Source organism: Bufo bufo, chromosome 1 (genome assembly GCF_905171765.1).
Source record: "Bufo bufo chromosome 1, aBufBuf1.1, whole genome shotgun sequence".
NCBI lineage: Eukaryota > Metazoa > Chordata > Amphibia > Anura > Bufonidae > Bufo > Bufo bufo.
Genome location: NC_053389.1, coordinates 814,127,822 through 814,148,365, shown reverse-complemented (window position 1 = coordinate 814,148,365; position 20,544 = coordinate 814,127,822). Strand labels below are relative to the sequence as shown.

The following is a 20,544-nucleotide window of genomic DNA, read 5'->3' as shown; positions in this document are numbered from 1 at the left end:
GAGGTTTTGAAAGTTTTGCGCCTATTTTACGACCTATTTATGTAGGTGCGCCTGATTTTGCACCTGATTTAGTCATAAAAACAGTAAAATTTCTACTCCACTCCAGGGCCGGTGGACTTTTCTGTCTCTGTTTTGAGAGGTGCCACATTTTGCCTACTGTCATGGAGACGTGTGCCTAATTTCAGCTCACTTGCTCAACATTTTCAAGCGCATTCTAACTAAACCAGTCTTAGTGAATATGAATCTGTCTTACATGAAAATGACCACTAGAGGTCAGACTGAAGACAAAAAAGAAAACCTGATTTATTCAGGGATAATAAATGAGACGCAAATGTTGCCAATTACTCAAAAGAAAACATGCAAGCTTGTGCCCAGGGTCTGGTGTTACTTTTACTCGATGCGCACAGACTTTGTGGCGGTGTGTTTAAATTTATAAGGAGGCCTGAGTCTACTCATAAATTAGGAGACCCGTGTAAAACGTGTCTGTTCCGTTTTTTTTGTGGTTCGTATGCAGAACCATTCACTTCAATGGAGCTTGAAAAAAAACTTCTGCATTCTGTATCCATAGGTCCGCATGTCTGTTACATAAAAAACTAAAAATAAATAGAACATGATGAGAGCGGAGCCAATACATGGCCCATCACCATGGTGATGGGTCATGTGATAAGCGCAGTGACGTCACCAAAGGTCCTTTTCCTCCAAGGTCCTCAAAAAAGAAGAAGAATGAAGACGAGCCTGGCAGCGCGAACAAGTAGATGATGTGAATTAAATTTTATATTAATTTTTTTAACCCCTCCATCCCTAATTTACTTAGCATTCTGTATTAAGAATGCTATTATTTTCCCTTATAAACATGTTATAAGGGAAAATAATAAAATTTACACAACACCTAACCCAAACCCGAACTTCTGTGAAGAAGTTCGGGTTCGGGTCTGGGTACCAAACATGCCGATTTCTCTCACGCGCATGCAAAACACATTAAAACGCTTTGCACTCGCGGGGAAAAAATGGTGCATTTTCCCGCAACGCACCCGCATCTTTTCCCGCACTTCACCTGCAACGCCCGTGTAAAAGAGGCCTAAAACTTCAGGAGCCAGGAGTAAACTTCCTTGGCTGAAGATAAGTCCGACTACAGAGTGAAGTGCAGCATAAAGAAGAAGGCAAGTTATCAAGTCAGCTTGTCAGTACAGCAGAGTGAGAGAAGGATAAAGCAGAGTTGAGTTTGCCTGCCAGTTTCATGCTAAAGCCTGCTGGAACAAAGACAAAGCCTGTAACTGTTGGAAGAAACGTTTATTCATAGTAAATCTGCCATTCAACTTTATCTCAAGGTCTGGACTCGAATTATTCTTTCCAATCCCTCAATTATTCCCCCTTTTCATTGCTTCGGAGCCAAAGCCTGGGGACCAGCCATATCCAGGTAGGAGCACCGTGACGCATAAAGAGACTTTTAGGCCACACTACACCACTCAGCATTTTCTACACCTGGGACGTGTTATAGGAGGGCCATGGGGGGAGTCGCCTATTGCACATATGATACATGTTGGTAGTCAGACAGCAGCATGATGGTAGGCAGGCTACATGATGGGGCACCATCAGCAAGGCCAGATCTATTCAGCTGGAGGAGTGTGAAAATCCTCCTCAATCCAGGCTTGGTTCATTTTGACAAAAGCAATGTTTTGGACACTGGGGGAGGACAACTTGGTCCGTTTGGGTGTCACCACGTCCCCTACGGCTCTGAAAACTGTCTGAGATAACACCGGAGGCTGGGAAAGAAAGAAGACAGAGAGCATGCTGTGCCTGCCCAGAAATCTATGGGGTTAGAGAACAGGGTATGTGCTGGGGCAGGCCAGATTGTAGGTAGGCCTGAACCTGGGTGCTGTGGCGGGAAGTCTTGGCTTGCTAATCTTGCTCCATCATGTTAAGGAGACTGAAATGGCTGCTGCGGCTTCTGCTGCTTGTGGCGGTGGGAGGTGGTTGACTCTGCAGGGGGTGGAGAGGGGACTCTCTTTCTGACATGATGGTGGCAGGTGTTTGTTCCCTGGTTGAATCATTTGACCTTCATTTCTGCAGAAGGAAAACATTCCCCCATTTTGCTTAAAACCATGTGTCATGGAACCCACCATGACCTGGGCTCCTGGAGGGAGCTGATGGCCAGCCTCCTTCCTAGCGACTACGGGCCTAGGAATTTGGAGACCGCCCCCTTGTTTGGTTGAACCGGGGGTCCAGGGCCCAGGGTTGGATGTTGCGGTGAAGCCTGGCCCTACAGCCATCCAATTTCCCAATTTAACACAGGCTCTGGACGGCTGCTAACATATCGCCGGAGGCTGTATCTCTTGAAGCTGCATGCGCGCAAATAGCAGCGTGCAGCGTCCTCCATCAGTGTGCAGAGTTTGGATTGTCCATGACTATAATAATCTAAATACATGCCGCTGTTATTTCTGCTCCTGAAGAAATGTCACCACACATAGAGTGACATAGAAACGCGTCGAGCAGACGCTTATATTTGCAGAGACAGTTCTCTACTAGATAGTGATCGGACAATAGGGATGCTAATCAGCTGGGTTGTAAGTAGAGCTCGTACATAACGGCTCTCACCCACAGTTCACCTATCCTTTCTTCTATCTACCCATATTCACTATGTGGAAACATTGTTGCAGCTGACCTCTGAAGCTGCAAACTTTGTTGCTGGTACCCTTGACACATCTTTGGGAATCCAAGCACCACTAGTGAATATATGGGAGTGCATCTGTGAATTATCAGAAGAGATATCTAGAACAGACCATACTGATATTCCAGCTCTGCACGTCTTACAAGCCTGTTGTGAGTGGCTGTACCCATACAATTGTGGAGTGGGCCACTCATCCAGGCTTAGCCTGATAAATCCTACATGTGGCAAGCTCGCCACAATTTTAATATATGATAAATAAAATTTCCTTTAAAGCGTATATTCAGGCAGTAAAACTATTTTCCACATACATACGCAAAATTCAGTCTTTAGTTACACCCTATACAGGCTCTGGAAACCCAAGGCCAATGACCATGGACTATCTCGGCAAAGGGAACTAAAGAGGGTGACTGTACCCTCATGGACATCCTCAAGTGGACCCGTAGATGGTCTCACCGGGTCTGCCATCCTTTAACTTGGCGGAGCTATGTGACGACATGGTCATCAGTTTGAGTTAATTACCAAGTTATGTTATGTTGTGTAACTTGTTTCAAAAGACTGTCGCACCCCACCTTCGTTATCTCCCATTGTACTCTGAAAGAGCTCAGGGCAATGACACTTTGGCCAGGCTCCTGCTAGGGCTGTCTGGAGCTATTTTAGCAGGTGGACACCTGTGGTGTGGGGGCAGACAGAATGTTTGGGGAGGGGAAGGGGGATGTGATGAGATTACAGTCTCATCTGTTCGCTTTCTGTATATAAGTCTGTGCAGTTGTTCAATAAAGCAGAATTGGTTTCACCTACACTGAGTCCCGTCCAGTGACTGGGGAAACTGGAAGCTACAGATCTGCGATATCTCCTGAGAAAGAAAGAATACAGAGGCGGACATACTCTTCCTGAGTACTGGGGGTCCGTCACATCCAGTAATCATCAGACTGCTTGATGTCATTGATACGCCTGTCATGGTATCAAGCAAGCGAGTATACAGGTCACCATTCTGGCCAGCTTGTCTGAGGAGCCAGTTCGTTCCAGCTCTGCCGCCCATTGAGACGATTAAATGTTGTGGCTGGTGCCATCATCATTAACCACCTCCTCCTCCTCAAGAGTTTCTCCTTGTGGGTCCCCAACAGCTGCAGGGCAGACAGCAAGATACGTTAGCTGTTCTTCTTCCTCCATCGCACTCTGCTGCATGAGCACCTGTTTTAAGATAAATATGAAGGGATGAGGGACAACTGAAGCATGAAAAGCATGAGTTGACACTGCCTGACCTGGGAACAACACATGCCGCGACAGTCTGATGCATGACAAAATTATTTACGGCTTTCTGCTGCATGTGCAATGTGGAGTTCCAGTGAGTTAGACCGTCGTGGATAAAGTGGGGTAGCTGTAGACCGTTCTGTTGCTGCAAGTCCAAGAGAGCGTTCCTCACCACATGAGAATGTCTGAAATGTGAGGAAAGTCTCCTGGACATTGCCAGCACCTTGCAGAAGCCAGTATACTTTTTTAAAAAGCGTTGTACAACTAGGTTAAAGGGGTTACTCTGCAAATAATATTCTTGACCTATCCTCAGGGGACCACTGCAGATCAGCTGTTAGGAAAGACTGGGCGCTCTGTGAATGCCGTGGCCTCTTCCCGGGCCATGTGACGTCACCATACAATGGGCACATGGCCTAGTTGCAGCTCAGCCCCCTTGAAGGGGCTGAGCTGCAATACCACACACAGCCACAATACTATAGCTGCCGGCTACCCTCACCAGAGCTCGGTTGGTGTGTTGGCTCCCTGCACCACATGATCGGTGGGGGTGCTGGGACTCAGGCCCCTGCTTATGTGATAACGATGAACTATCCTGATAGTTCATCGTTATTATTTCCTGGATAACCCCTTTATTGAGGTGTGCCATGCATGTTTCCCAAGGTTCAGGGCAGCCAGGATGTTGTGTCATTGTCACTGAACCCTTTTCCCAGTTGGAATCAGCTTGGTGACAACCAGTGGGATGTTTGCTGATTGTACTTTAGCAACTGCTTGCTGGTGTGACTACTCTTGCCCAAGCCAATTAGAGGGGGGGGGGGGGAATGGGAGCGAGGAGGCTGTTGGGGACAGCAGAGTGTCCATGGTGGAGGAGGTGGATAAGTGCCAGGCCAACACAATCAGGGTGGGACTCAAAGCCTTTACCCCGTTGCTGTTTAGATCCCTAAAAAAATATTTTAAATATTGACCCAGTGGGCTGTGAAAGACATGTACTGTCCCTGCACCATGCAGCACAGTGAGAATCACAAGGAGTCTCCAACGTCCTCTGCCACATGGGACTACAAGGCACTACTAAATTGTACAGCAGAGACAAGACAATTGATGGCTGAGAATAGATTTTATGGCCATACATTTCGTTATGGATGGTTCATGATGGTGTGGAGGACAAGAAGTCTTAGCTGGAGAAACACGGAGGATGATGACAAGGACACTATTGCTGGGAGATGCGGGTTGGCTGCAGCAAAGAGGACCCGGAGAAGGAAAGACTCCTGATTGGGAATGCTAGCCAGTTGTATTTTCCCAAAGGACTTAGATCATCCGGTGATGCCGCCTCATGTGCTACAAGAGAGCTCTGATACCCATGTATGTTTGAGTGCCCACGGCTTATTTTAATCCTGCAGATCTTGCGCTCGGCTGTTTTGTGTGCTGGCCTTGGAGGAAAAAAAAAAAATACTATTTAAAAGAGATGCTCGCACAGAGGTAGCAGAAGCCAAGCTTCTGCTAGGTCTGGCACATTTTGCGCCTGCGCCCACAGTTTTAGGGGCATCACCAGTTTCTGAGCTCACCACAATATTTAAGCAGATCTGGTCCTGCCAGTTCTTTGGGAGGTTTTGGCCCTACATTGCCTTCTCCGCCTGCATTCTGGCACCCCGATCCAGCCAAACACAATCCTCAAAGCCCTCTCCGCAACTTTTATCAAACTGTGCTATGTCAGGGTGGGTTACTTTTTTTTATGTTTCTGTAGCCACTCTAGGAGGCTAACATCTTCACTACTTTTTTTTTTTTATTCAATATTACCATACTGCAAATAGCAGTATAGTAATATGTGAATTGCAGATTTCTTATATTGGCCTTCCACCTGCTGGCCAACATAAGAATTGCAGCTCTAATACGCTGGGTCTTTTTAGAGAGAGTCAGCCTATTAGAATTCATTACCGGCATCCTCAATCGCCGCATGGGGATGCTAGTATTAACCCAGAAGTGTGTGCTTCCGGGTTTTTCACCTTTTATATGCTATGATCACAACATCTAAAAGCTGTAATGACCATGATCGGAATTATTCCTGATCAGTCTTTAGCAACAAGCCTCTGCTGTTTGAAAGCAGAGACCTGCCAGCCATGGTGCCATGTTTAAACACTGCTCCAGTGCCATACATGTACGGTGCTGGTAGCAAAAGGGCTAAAAGACATAGCACACTTGTGTTACTATATTTTGCACACACAAAAAAAAGAAAAAAAACCTCTGGTGAACTGTCTGGAGATGCCCTAATTTTGGACTAGTATTTAACGTTATCACTCAGATTTCAAACGCTACGCTCCCTAGTTGTAAGACATACATAATTTGCACACGAGTATTGCCATAATAAAAAAAATAATCAACTGAACTGGAGATGCCCTGAAACAGATTTCAGACTAGTATTTCATGTTTTCACTAAGATTTTAAATGCTGACCTCTGTTGCTACCCCCAATGCAGTATGCTGCAGAATGCTCCTCTTTATATATATCTTCTTTGAAGGTGAAGCCCACACCCATCAGACATTTAAGGGCACATACTATTGCTATGCCATGGGAAAATCTGTATGTCCCAACCTAAGAACCATCAAATAACTGATTTTTCTATATGGATGTTTACAAAATAGTCCTTTAAAGGCTGGTATGCGTTGTTGGGGGGGGGGGGGGGGGGGGGGATTTCCAGTGGCGTAATCCAGATTATAGATTCTCTGTTATTAGTAGGGGGCGTTTGGTATTACAACTCAACTCCACGAAGCCCTCTAGAGCAGCTTTCAAGTCTTATTCTGCTCCTGAGGAGTGCGAGCCATGAACCACCCATCAGCTCTATACAGATGTGCCCATACCATACTTCCATGTGACCCACAAAATCCTCCATGTAGCCCCATAGTACTCATGTATAAAGTACCAGGAGATGGTCTGTTGTGCTGGACCATGCATGAAGTTATGGGTCCCATGAAACCAGCGCATCCCATACAACCATTGTTACTATAGACTGAGACAAAAAGACCCAACAAGAAGTAACATTTTCCCCATTTTTATTTCTGGACTATTTGTGAGACCGTTTTTTTCAGAAGACATTTTGCAGCCACAATAAGAGCCACAGCAACAACTACTGAAGTGATTGAGCCCATGGCCACCAGCACCCACAACTGCAGAGGTTCTTCTACACCCATTCTAGAAGCTTGGGAAATTCCTTCTTTGGAGACCTGGTTAGGCTTAGATCCAGTCACTAGAAGAGGGCCCAGTCTGGCCAGAGTGTATTTCTCTAGATGAGAACCTAGTGGAAGAATTAGCAACACCCATTTTCAAATAGCTTGACATGTATGGAAGCTTTAGGAGGCGTTTGAATGAAGAACTCACCAACATCTCTCTTGCCAACTCCTCTTGACCTGGCAGGTTGTGGGCCCCATGCTGTTCTCCGGCTGCCAACTGTAGCACAGTTCCCAGTGTTGCAGCACTGGCAGTTGACATTAGGGCCTTCCACAGGTGACCAACTGTAAGAGCAAGTGCAAATCAAGTGTCAACCATTGAGAGAACATACATTGTTATCTAACTGAAGACACTCAGATGTGCAAGGTTTTACCTGCTGGTAGCCTTGTTGTAGGAGCAGGCCTTGTTCATTGGATCAGGGGTCTGGTTGATGTCAGCAGCTCTCAGGTGACAGGTTATGTAGATCTAAGACACCACAATTAGTTTTTATCCCATGAGAAATAATTTTTACATGCATAATCTTGGACAGCTGGAGAAGTTAATTACCCTCAGGGCCCATACTAGAAAGGATTAGAATTCCCATATGGGTTATTCTGTTTCAATAGTTTTTATTGAGTTTGTCAAACAGTTAAAGTACATTACAGTTTGATTTGTTACAGTGTCAAGCAGAATACCATTATAATCAGGTTATCAAAGGAGAATATAAATTCCAATACATTTACCTCAGTCCATTAAAGGGATTAGGTCACCAAAATGTGACGTTACACATTGCTTACATGGCACTCTTGCACAAGTACCAATGGTTCCTTTGTTAGACTGTCACCAGCCGAAAAACATTTAATCCATATAAAGATGAGGGCTCGCAAGTGCCCAGGGGCTATGTGCGTGATGTAGGTGCCCAGGCCACTGCCTTTTCCATATTACTACTCCCCAGCCTCTTGCTTGTCCCGCCCTGTAAGTCTTTGTCACCGATGCCCATTGTGGGCAGCAGCAAAAAAATCAAATGCACATGCGCCATGTGAAACCATCGGGCATGCCCAGGCCGTTGGTGAACTGCCATGTGCGGGTTCTCGGCCGGTACTGGGGATGACGCAACAGACTTACAGGGCTGGACAAGTAATGTGAAAGGCAGAGCGGCCTGGGCACCTACGAGCCCTCATTTGAATATGGATTGAACATTGTTCTTTTGGTGTGACTTTCACCAGCTGAAACTAAGGTACCACTGGCACTTGTGCTACAGCGCCAGCAGTGTGTAACATCTAATTTTGGGGACAGACTCCCTTTAATGTGGAAAGAGTAGGTTAGAACAGTGGCCAGTTGTGTGCCTTCAACCCCATTAAATTAGTGGGGCGAAAACAAGGATGTTAAAGACAGGTGCAAAAAGTTAATTGCTTGGCATTCAGGGTCATACTAACATCTCTAGTCCTTACCATAGAAAGGTCACTGTTAATGAACCTGAAAGCATCAACTGTGAATCGAAGCTTATTCGCTTCAGGTCTTGGAGAAACAAAGGCTGAAGAGGAATCTCCTAGCATACCATCGATCAAGCACCTGTAGGAGATATTTCAGTAAAGATGCCCTTAAATTAACAATGGGAGAACCATGCCCTTGAATTAACAAGGCAATGCAAGAACAAGGAACTCACCCATTATAAGCAATGATGTCATAGTGAGGATTAGAGGTCTCATCTGGAGTAAGGGTGGCAACACAGCTATCAACAAACAGCATCATCGGGACGTGGTTCTCTATGTCCACAAAGGCCTCTATGTAGAAGATCTCACCAAGCTGGTAGACCAGTGATGGACGAGGAGCACTCCAGTCCTCTACAGACAAAATAAGGCTATTAGTACAAGACAAGAGACTATGCACCCCTCCTCTACTGGAAGAAGTCTTACCAGTCATGAGAGTCAAGGAGAAAGACAACCTTTCTTCTGAGCTCACTGTGGTGCTGAAGGGAGCCCATGTTGGCTTGATGGCATTGCTGCTTACATTGCCAAATCTGGAAGAGTAGAGAAATGAAAGGACAACTGTACATGATTGGACGTAAATGGCAGTTTTCTAGAATCATCCCATGTCTCCACAGGTGGCATGTGGTACCACAGTTAAGCCCTATTCATTATAGAGCTGAGCCAATGGTCACTAGGGGGTGACTTTTGGAAGTAAGCAGCCATGGTCGTAATGGTGGACAAGCCTTTTAAGAGGTTGACTGGAACTTGAAACTATCTTGTCAACCATATGGTAAAGTAGCGAACACTTACGGCATTGAGGCCTTAGGTGTTGTAGCGCATTTAACTGAAGTTAAGACACCCTGACCAGTCCTGCCCTACTTACACCAAAGACTTTGATGGTCACCGACTTCAATATTTGCCTAGAGTCCTACAGGCAGGTCCCATTTAAAAGAGGGCCTGTTGCCTCCCCAAACATTTTAGTAACCAATTCCCAGGTCATAACATTTCTGGAGTATCCCCCCCCCCCCCATTATTCCTGCTAGTATTGAATTGCTGGCAGTTTCCAATAAAAGCCAATCTGGGTGTTCCTGCATAGTGACTGGCAGCACCAATAGAATTAGTGTCAGACACCCCAAAACTGAACACTCAGACCTTTATGGCATACTGCTAACTTCCATTAGGAATCAGAGGAACACAGTTCAAGGTTCTCCAGAATTACTACATGGAGAGCAAGTAGTTGGTGAAACAGACATGCCTGGAGAAGAGACAGCACAAAGCCTCTCACTAGTATTGACAGAGCAAGAGGGGAATGTTTGTCAAGATCCCTTTTAGAGTCATCATGAACCTTAAAGAGGAGCAGGATGATTAATGCAATAATTAGGATGGGGCTACATGGACAGTACAGCTGCTATACTCATTACATGGCCAAAGATCACAGTACTGATACTACAGAACATTGCTTCATAATGTAAGTGGAATCAAGCTGTGACTGTCCCAGTCAGATCCAGCAGGACGGGACTGTCTTATGGCTCTTTGGGGAAAAACCAGTTGTCTCAATCTGACCACATACAACAACTACCATCTAGCTTAACTTGTTAGTCCTGGAAGACATTTCAGCACTGGAAGACTCTAGAAGACACAGCTATAGAACCCACTATTGGTACAGACTTACCTTGGGTAGTAACACCAGATGGGAACCACTGCAGGATTGGACCGGATGATCAGCACATTGGGGGAGGTGGTGGGGGTGTAAGACAAGTTGATCTTGTAGATAAGTATATCTGAAGTCATCTTGAGAAGATAAAAAGCCATAATAAGTACCAAATCAGTAGGAAAATTTAGTAAGAACTAGCCACCCTATAAGATATACAAAAGGAGAAACTGGACAAAGCAGTGGGGCAAGTACACTGCAAGGCCAGAAATGGACAACTGGTTAGATTGCATCAGAAGATCATGACACCATAGTATATTGGCTAAAACTAGCCAACATTCCTGGGCACAAGCAGTAGAAAAGGGTTAATGTACACAACAAGAGATGTGCGAATTTCAGGTTATGAAATTTGTTTACGCTTTGTTTACTGGTAAAAGGTGAATTGGGTTATGGATTCATTACCACGGACCATAATGCAATTCTATGACTGGATGCATAACGGAATGCCTTGAAAAGGTCTATGGCCTGCAAAATGGATCAGTCCCGTTTTTCGTTATGCAGGAGAGGACTCCCTTGCATAACGGGAACAGAGCAGTTTTGCAACCCATAGACGTCTATTATGACGGAATACCTCTAAAGGCATTCCATTATGCATCCAGTCATAGAACTGCATTATGGTCCGTGGTAATGGAATCCATAACGCAATTCACCTTTTACCAGTAAAAGCATAAACTAATTTCAAAATATGAAATTTGCTCATCTCTATCCACAACCATTTAAATATAGGGGGTTTCCATGATAAACACAGTAATTGTTGCCCAGTGCATATTTGTCTACTATTAGGGACCTTTAGTCCTCCACCAACTTACCTCTAGGTTGCTTCCACATTCTTGAAGAGCAATTTGAAAGACTACAGTGGTAACTGAAGCCTGAGAGCTAGCTGTGCAGGTCCCAAGAACCAGATCTGAAGGATTCACCAGCCTACCATTACCATAGAAGTCTCTCTCTACAGTCACCACCATACTGTCCTCAGCACACTGCACACTGACAGGGGACGATGGGTTCGGCATGATCGGTGTGGGCTGTGTAAGCTGTCTGGACTGATAACCTACTCCAGGATACATGCGGCCCCATCCAGACACAGGACCAGAACTTCTTAGAGGCCCAATTCCAGACAAAAGATTTCCCCTAGGAGAACCTACTGCAGATACAGTTCTAGAAGATTCCCATCCAGGCTGATAACTCCTCCACCGAGTGTCTGGCTGGCGCCGATGTCTAATCAAAGCACTGCTAAAGCCTGACCCATAAATGAGAACCACAAGCAGCCAACTCCACCTAATTCCTAACAACATCCTGACTACAGGAGAAGTCACACCAGGCGCCTGTGGAGGGAGAAGAGCTTTTTACCCCACCCATCATGTGGTCATCACTTCACCTGGCTGTTATAGGTTAAGTTCATGATTGTAATGTGATTCACCTGTACAAGCCGTGTGGGTAAAAACTGTGGGGCACATTTACAAAAGTGTTTGCGCCTGTTTGTAGTTTAAGGCTAGGGCTACACTGCAACATGTGTCGCGTGACAATTTTTATAATGATAGTCTATGGGGTCGCACTGCGACTGCGACGCGACAGTCTAAGAAAAATCCATCTTGGATGGATTTTTTGCAACTGTCATGTCGCAGTCGCAACATGTTGCAGTGCAACACCATAGACTATCATTATAAAAATTGTTGCGCGATACATGTCGTGTAGCCCTAGCTTAAGGCTGCACGGTGACATAAAGGGTACAACTACACTGCAACATGTGTTGCACGACAATTTTTATAATGGTAGTCAATGGTGTCGCACTGCGACATGCTCCATCCTGGATGGATTTTTTGCAACTGTCGTGTTGCAGTGCGACACCATTGACTACCATTATAAAAATTGTCGCGCAACTTTTGTGCAACAAGAAGTCGCACGACAGCTGTCGCTGAGTAGCCTTAGCCTAAAATCTTTTTATTTTTTTGTCACACTACTGAAATTGCACATGTTTTGGAGGCTTTTGCCCCTCATTAGACTATTTTAATTTTTTAGGCCAAGTGCTCATGCACACAAATGTATTTGACTTCAGTTTTCATTATGTTTTTTTTACAGGTAAGTATATGGAACCATTCATTTCAATGGGGTTTGAAAAAAACGGAAATGACTCTGTGTGCATTCCATGTCCGTATGTCCATTCCGCGAAAAAAATAAAACATGTCCTATTCTTGTCCATTTTGCGGACAAGGACAGGCATTGTTACAATGGATCTGTAACACGGATGTTACACAGATGTCATCCATTTTTTTTGCGGATCCGTGTTTTGCAGACCGCAAAATACATACAGTTGTGTGCATGAGCCCTAATTAAGACGTTTTCTAACTTTTGCAACTTTTTTCTGAACTATTTATGTAGGTAGGGGCACCTTTTTTTGCACCTGAATTTGTTGCAAAAATAGTCACTCCACCCCAGGGCTGGCATACTTTTCTTCGTCTGTTTTTTGTGGTGAAATGCGACATTTTTTACATTAAAAGTCACCGTTTTCTGGAGACATGTGACTTTTCGCTGCAAAGATGCAACTTTTTTCATGCGCAAATAAATTAGACCAGTCTAAGTGAATATTAACCTGTTGTACTGAAAAAAAACACCAGAGGGCAGACTAATAACAATATGGCGAGTCTAATTCATCAACTGTTGTGTGACTTTTAATAAACACTCGGCAACCCATGTGACAAATTATTTTTTGCCGTCCCCTCCACTTGGGAGAGGTGAGGGCCAGGGCTGAAGATAGGCGTAAAAGAGAATTAAAAAGTATCCCAGTCAGGGGGTCACATTTACTATAGTTTTCATGAGTACAATGCCTGTCTCTGACGGTCTTATTTTTCAGTCTCATTTACCAACTGATTTAGCGTTTGCTTTTAAGGCATTTCCACCTGTTTTGGCTATTTTGAGTTTTAAGACTAAGGCCTCCTGCACACGAACGTAGGTGTCCCAGTGCCGCATTGCGGACCGCATATGCGGATCCGCATTACACAGGCACCGTTCCGTGTGAATTCCGCATCACGGATGCGGACTCATTGAATTGAATGGGTCTACAAATCTGGAGACGCAGAACGGTGCGGAACGGAACACTACAGAAGCACTGCAGAGTGCTTCCGTGGGGTTCCGTACTTCCGTTCCGCAAAAAGTTAGAACTTGCTCTGTTTGCGGAACGGACAGATGCCGACCCATTCAAGTTGAATGGGTCTAGATCTGTCCCGGCGGCCGCACGGAGGTTGCCCGTGCATTGGGGACTGCAAATTGTGGTCCCCAATGCACGGAACGAATACATTCATATGCAGGAGGCCTAATTCAGAGGTTTTGAAAGTTTTGCGCCTATTTTACGACCTATTTATGTAGGTGCACCTGATTTTGCACCTGATTTAGTCATAAAAACAGTCTAATTTCTACTCCACTCCAGGGCCGGCAGACTTTTCTGTCTCTGTTTTGAGAGGTGAGATGTGCCACCCTACTGTCATGGAGACATGCGCCTAATTTCAGCTCACTTGCTCAACATTTTCAAGCGCATTCTATGAGACGCAAACGTTGCCAATTACTAAAAAAAAACCGTGCAAGCTTGTGCCCAGGGTCTGGTATTACTTTTACTCCAGGCACACGGACTGTCGGGCGGTGTGTCTAAATTATTAAGGAGGCCTGAGCCTACTCATAAATTAGGAGACCTGTGTAAAACGTGTCTGTTCCGTTTTTTTTGTGGTTTGTATGCAGAACCATTCACTTCAATGGAGCTTGCAAAAAAACTTCTGCATTCTGTATCCGTAGGTCCGCATGTCTGTTACATAAAAAATAAAAAAATAGAACATGATGAGCGCGGAGCCATCACATGGCCCTTCACCATGGTGATGGACCATGTGATGAGCCCAGTGACGTCACCAAATGTCCTTTTCCTCCCAGGTCCTCAAAGAAGAAGAATGAAGACGAGCCGGGCAGCGCAATCAAGTGGATGAAGTGAGTTAGAAAAAAATTTTTTTTAACCCTCTCCATCCCTAATTTACTTAGCATTCTGTATTAAGAATGCTATTATTTTCCCTTATAACCATGTTCACGGGGAAAAAATCGTGAAATTTCCCGCAACGCACCCGCATCTTTACCCGCACGTCACCCATAACGCCCGTGTGAAAGAGGCCTAAAACTTCAGGAGCCAGGAGTAAACTTCCTTGGCTGAAGATAAGTCCGACTACAGAGTGAAGTGCAGCATAAAGAAGAAGCCAAATTATCAATTCAGCTTGTCAGTACAGCAGTGTAAGAGAAGGATAGAGCAGAGTTGAGTTTGCCTGCCAGTTTCATGCTAAAGCCTGCTGGAACCAAGACAAAGTCTGTAACTGTTGGAAGCATTCATTTTAACGTAAATTTGTTTTCCCTTAGTCCTAACAGCAGCACAAGTGTGGAGTTCTCCCCTGTGAAACTGGTAGGACAGGTGGAATTTTTATCGTTAAAATTTTACTACCAAGCTAATTAAACAATTAACCCACCCCTATAAAGGGACGCCTGCCCTTCTGCCAGTGCTTTATTACCAAGTACACAAATAAAAGCCGGGTGGGAAATTTGTGTGCTGCTGTTAGGTAGAGATGTCCCGAACTATTCGCCGGCGAACATCGCTTGTTCGCGTTCGCCGTGGCGGGCGAACATGTGCGATGTTCGGACCGCCCCCTATACATCATCATTGAGCAAACTTTGACCCTGTACCTCACAGTCAGCAGACACATTCCAGCCAATCAACATACCCTCCCTCCTCCTATCAAAAAGCAAGGACAGCATCCATCTTAGATTCATTCTGAAGCTGCAGTGTTAGTGAGAGCAGGGAGAGTGCTGCTGCTGCTGAATTAATAGGGAAATCGTTAGCTAGGCCAGTGTTCTGTGTTCACTCCAGTCCTCAAAGACTCATCTGATCTGCTGTAAGGACAGCGTCCTGACAGCACCCAAAAAAGCCCTTTTTAGGGCTGGTACATCAGTCTTCTTTTTTTATTTTATATATATATATATATATATATATATATATATATTGCAGTTGCCTGCCAGTGTGTGTCAGGGCCACAGAGTGTACTGTGCCCACTGCCAGTGCCCACCACACATATCTGGTGGCACAGTAGCTTGCAGATAAAAAAGTAATACATTTTTTTCTCTGTAATATAATTGCAGTTGCCTGCCAGTGTGTGTCAGGCCCACAGAGTGTACTGTGCCCACTGCCAGTGCCCACCACTCATATCTGGTGACACAGTAGCTTGCAGATAAAAAAGTAATACCATTTTTTCTCTGTAATATAATTGCAGTTGCCTGCCAGTGTGTGTCAGGCCCACAGAGTGTACTGTGCCCACTGCCCACCACTCACATCGAATGGCACAGTACCTTGCACGCATAGTACCACAGGCAGAGGCAGGCCACCCCACAGGGGCCATCGTGATCGTGGTGCTGTGATTTCCTTTGGCCCTAGAATAATGCCCAGTGTTCAGAGGCCACGTATCCTGAACTCGAAAAGTTCTGAGGACATAGTTGACTGGCTAACACAGGACACCCAATCTTCTACAGCTTCCGCTCGGATCCTTGACGCACCATCCTCCTCCAGCTCAGCTTCGGGCACCTCTCAAGTTACCACTCGCCCGCCTGCCGCCACCACCAACACTAGCACCACAGCCGCTTCACTTGATCTGTCAGAGGAGTTATTTACACATCAGTTGGAAGAAATGAGTGATGCGCAACCATTATTGCCAGAGGATGTAGATAACAGGGATATGTCTTAGTCAGGCAGCATTACACACATGGACGTACGGTGTGATGATGATGATGTTGAACCCGCTGCTGCTTCCTTTACTGAGTTGTCAGATACAAGTGAAGCGGTTGATGATGACGATGTGTCCGTGGATGTCACGTGGGTGCCCGCTCGAAGAGAAGTAGAACAGGGGGAAAGTTCAGATGGGGAGACAGAGAGGAGGAGGAGACGAGTTGGAAGAAGGGGGAGGTCGTCGCAAGGAGCTAGTGGCACAGTCAGACAGCATGTATCGGCACCCGGGGTCAGCCAGACAACACGCCAATCAACGCATGCTGTTGCCACCACCAGAATGCCGTCATTGCTAAGCTCAGCAGTGTGGCATTTTTTTTGTGTGTCTGCCTCTGATAACATCGATGCCATTTGCAACCTGTGCTAAAAGAAACTGAGTCATGAGAAGTCCAACACCCACCTAGGTACAACTGCTTTGCGAAGGCACATGATCTCACATCACAAATGCCTATGGGATCAACACAGGATGAGTACAAGCAGCACACAAACTCAAAGCCACCATCCTCCTCCTGGTCCAGCATCTTCAGCCACGTCAACCACTGCTGTCCTCCTTGCCCCCTCTCAACCACCCGCCACTCCGCCTCTCACCTTCGGCAGTTCCTGCTCATCTGCCCACAGTCAGGTGTCTGTCAAGGAAATGTTTGAGCGTAAGAAGCCAATGTCACAGAGTCACCCCCTTGCCCGGCGTCTGACAGCTGGCTTGTCGGAACTCTTAGCCCGCCAGCTTTTACCATACAAGCTAGTGGAGTCTGAGGCCTTCAAAAAAATTTTAGCTATTGGGACACCGCAGTGGAAGGTACCGGGACAAATTTTTTTTTCACAAAAGGCAATCCCCAACCTGTACTCTATTGTGGAAAAGGAAGTCATGGCATGTCTGGCACACAGTGTTGGGGCAAGGGTCCATCTGACCACTGATACCTGGTCTGCAAAGCACAGTCAGGGCAGGTATATCATGTACACTGCGCATTGGGTAAACCTGCTGACGGCTGTCAAGCATGGAATGCGTGGCTCTGCAGAGGAGTTGGTGACACCGCCACAACTTGCAGGCAGGCCTGCTGCCACCTCCTCTACTCCTCCTACTCCATCCTCTTCCATAACCTCCTTGGCTGAGTCCTCTTCTGCTGCTGCGTCTTTCTCCACATCAACTGCACCCCCCCCCAGCTCCCCAGGGGCTATTCCACATCCCGGATACGACAGTGTCACGCCGTCTTGGGGTTGACTTGCCTGAAAGCAGAGAGTCACACCGGACGAGCACTCCTGTCCGCCCTGAACGCACAGGTGGATCAGTGGCTGACCCCGCACCAACTGGAGATCGGCAAAGTGGTGTGTGACAACGGAAGCAATTTGTTGGCGGCATTGAATTTGGGCAAGTTGACACATGTGCCGTGCATGGCACATGTGTTGAATCTGATCGAACAACGCTTTGTGCATAAGTACCCAGGCTTACAGGACGTGCTCAAGCAGGCCAGGAAGGTGTGTGGCCATTTCAGGCATCCCTACACGGCCATGGCGCACTTTTTCAATATTCAGCGGCGAAACAACATGCCAGTGAGGCGCTTGATTTGCGACAGCCCGACACGTTGGAATTCAACACTCCTAATGTTCAACCGCCTGCTCCAACAAGAAAAAGCCGTCAACGAGTATTTGTATGACCGGGGTGCTAGGATAGCCTCTGCGGAGCTCGGTATTTTTTTGCCACGTTACTGGACGCTCATGCGCAATGCCTGTAGGCTCATGCGTCCTTTTGAGGAGGTGACAAACCTAGTCAGTCGCACCGAAGGCACCATCAGCGACATCATCCCATTTGTTATCTTCCTGGAGTGTGCCCTGCGAAGAGTGCTGGATCAGGCCGTAGATGAGCGTGAAGAGGAAGAGTTGTGGTCACCATCACCACCAGAAACAGCATCGCTTGCTGGACCTGCGGCAATGCTGGAAGAGGAGTCTGAGGAAGAGGAGTCAGAGGAGGAATGTGGCTTTGAGGAGGAGGAAGACCAACCACAGCAGGCATCCCAGGGTGCTCGTTGTCACCTATCTGGTACCCGTGGTGTTGTACGTGGCTGGGGGGAAGAACAGATCTTCAATGAGATCAGTGAGGACGAGGAACGGGACATGAGTAGCTCGGCATCCAACCTTGTGCAAATGGGGTCTTTCATGCTGTCATGCCTGTTGAGGGACCCTCGTATAAAAAGGCTGAAGGAGAACGACCTGTACTGGGTGGCCACGCTACTAGACCCCCGGTATAAGCAGAAAGTGGCTGAAATGTTACCGAATTACCGGAAGTCGTAAAGGATGCAGCAGTTCCAAAACAAGTTAAAAAGTATGCTTTACACAGCGTATAAGGGTGATGTCACAGCACAACGGGAATCTAACAGGGGAAGAGGTGAAAGTAATCCTCCTCCTACCACGACCACGCCGGCAAGGACAGGACGCTTTACAGACGTGTTGTTGATGGAGGACATGCAGAGCTTTTTAAGTCCTACGCATCGCCACAGCCCTTCGGGGTCCACCCCCAGAGAACGACTCGACCGACAGGTAGCAGACTACCTCGCCTTAACTGCAGATATCGACACTCTGAGGAGCGATGAACCCCTTGACTACTGGGTGTGCAGGCTTGACCTGTGGCCTGAGCTATCCCAATTTGCGATAGAACTTCTGGCCTGCCCCGCCTTAAGTGTCCTGTCAGAAAGGACGTTCAGCGCAGCAGGAGGTATTGTCACTGAGAAGAGAAGTCGCCTAGGTCAAAAAAGTCTAGATTACCTCACCTTTATTAAGATGAATGAGGCATGGATCCCGAAGGGACTGACAGTGGGGAATGCATTTGACTAAAAAAGGCCTGATGAGATGCCTTGGGCTAAAAATGGTCCACACGCTGCTGTATTTAATCTCTGCATGCCGGATGACTTGCGTGACTTCTCCGCCACCAACCAGGGTTTAAGCCGGCTGCAACAATACCAGATTTTTCAGGCATGTGTACATGCCTAATTTTTCGGGCCTCTGGTGCTGCACTGTGGCTGCAAAAACAAAACAAAAAAAAAAGGCACATGCATGCCTTTTCCCCTTTGTGATCGTTACCTTTTTGTGGTGAAGGGGCTTGCGAATTACAATGAGGCGATCACCTCTATGAGTGTGTTGGCAATGGCAATGTTGGCACACCCCAGATGATAAGGTCGTTGCTTCATTGTGAACAGACCAAAAACGATCGGCTGGATAATTTTGCATAGAAAAAACATGAATTTTCTTTGTGATCATCTAAGGTGATCATTAAAGCCTACTAGGCCAACAATGGGCCCAAAAGGCAGAATCATTGTTTTCTGGGTCACTTAACTGTCACTGAACTACCTCAGCACGACCATAGGCTTTGAAAAACCGCCATCGCCTGCAATCTCCCAAACGTGCGCACGAGCACAGTCATCACTACACCACGATTGACGCATAGAGGAATAAAATTAATGTCATGAGTGTGTCAACTATTGACAATGTTTTGCGGTTGTCTAAAATCTATTTGATACACGTCCCCTGATATGGGACGTAACAGGGATTAAACTGATAGGAATAGTACTACTTAACACACCACTCATATAGGGTAGCACAGTACATTGCACGGCGCACACGCAGTTCCCAGATTGGAAGTAAGAGGACCGACCAACCATCTTTTTCTATCTCCCGGTTCCTAAAATCTATTTCATACACCGGCCCCTGATAGGGGACAAAACAGAGATTAAACTGGTAAGAACAGATTTTTTTAATTTAAAAAAAAGAGGACAGCCTCTGCGGAGCTGGGTATTTTTGGGCCGCGTTACTGAACGCTCATGCACAATGGCTGTAGGCTCATGCGTCCTTTTGCGGAGGTGACAAACCTGGTCAGTCAAACCCAAGGCAACATCATCGACCTCATCCCATATGCGTTTTTTCTGGAGCGTGCCCTGCGAAGAGTGCTGGATCAGGCCGTAGATGAGCATGAAGAGGAAGAGTTGTGGTCACCATCACCACCAGAAGCAGCCTTGTTGTCGTCGATTGCTGGACCTGCGGCAACGCAGAGAGAGGAGTCTGAAGAAGAGGAATCAGAGGAGGAAGGTGGCTTTGAGGAGGTGGAAGACCAACCATAGCAGGCATCCCAGGGGGTTTGTTGTCACCTTTCAGGGACCCTTGGTGTTGTACGTGGCTGGGTGGAGGAAGAGACCTTCAATGACGTCAGTGAGGACAAGGAACGGGATATGGCTAGCTTGGTATCCAACCTTGTACAAATGGGGAGTTTGCGGTTGTGCAAATGGACTGTTTGCGGTTGTTTGCGGTGCGTTAAACGGGGAGTTTGGTCTGTCAGAGTTTGGTCTGTCACTGTGAAGCGGGCGTAACCCTTACACCACCTGATCAATACAACATCATACCTGATGTTTTAAAACACGTTATTCCAAACTATGCCCTTTATGGATTAAAACCAGACACTGCGTCAACTACGTAA

General features: G+C 46.4%; 1 protein-coding gene across 1 annotated transcript; it reads right to left on the bottom strand.

Moving 5' to 3' along the window:
• Window positions 1-6,957: 6,957 nt before the first annotated feature.
• LOC120989009 (zona pellucida sperm-binding protein 3-like) lies at window positions 6,958-11,583 on the bottom strand. The gene is made up of 8 exons (XM_040416852.1): window positions 11,101-11,583; window positions 10,253-10,371; window positions 9,028-9,131; window positions 8,778-8,955; window positions 8,563-8,683; window positions 7,506-7,597; window positions 7,283-7,416; window positions 6,958-7,199 (listed from the first exon to the last, which is right to left on the bottom strand). Exons 1-8 carry the CDS (start codon window positions 11,581-11,583, stop codon window positions 6,958-6,960), a joined length of 1,473 nt encoding a protein of 490 aa, XP_040272786.1.
• Window positions 11,584-20,544: the final 8,961 nt, after the last annotated feature.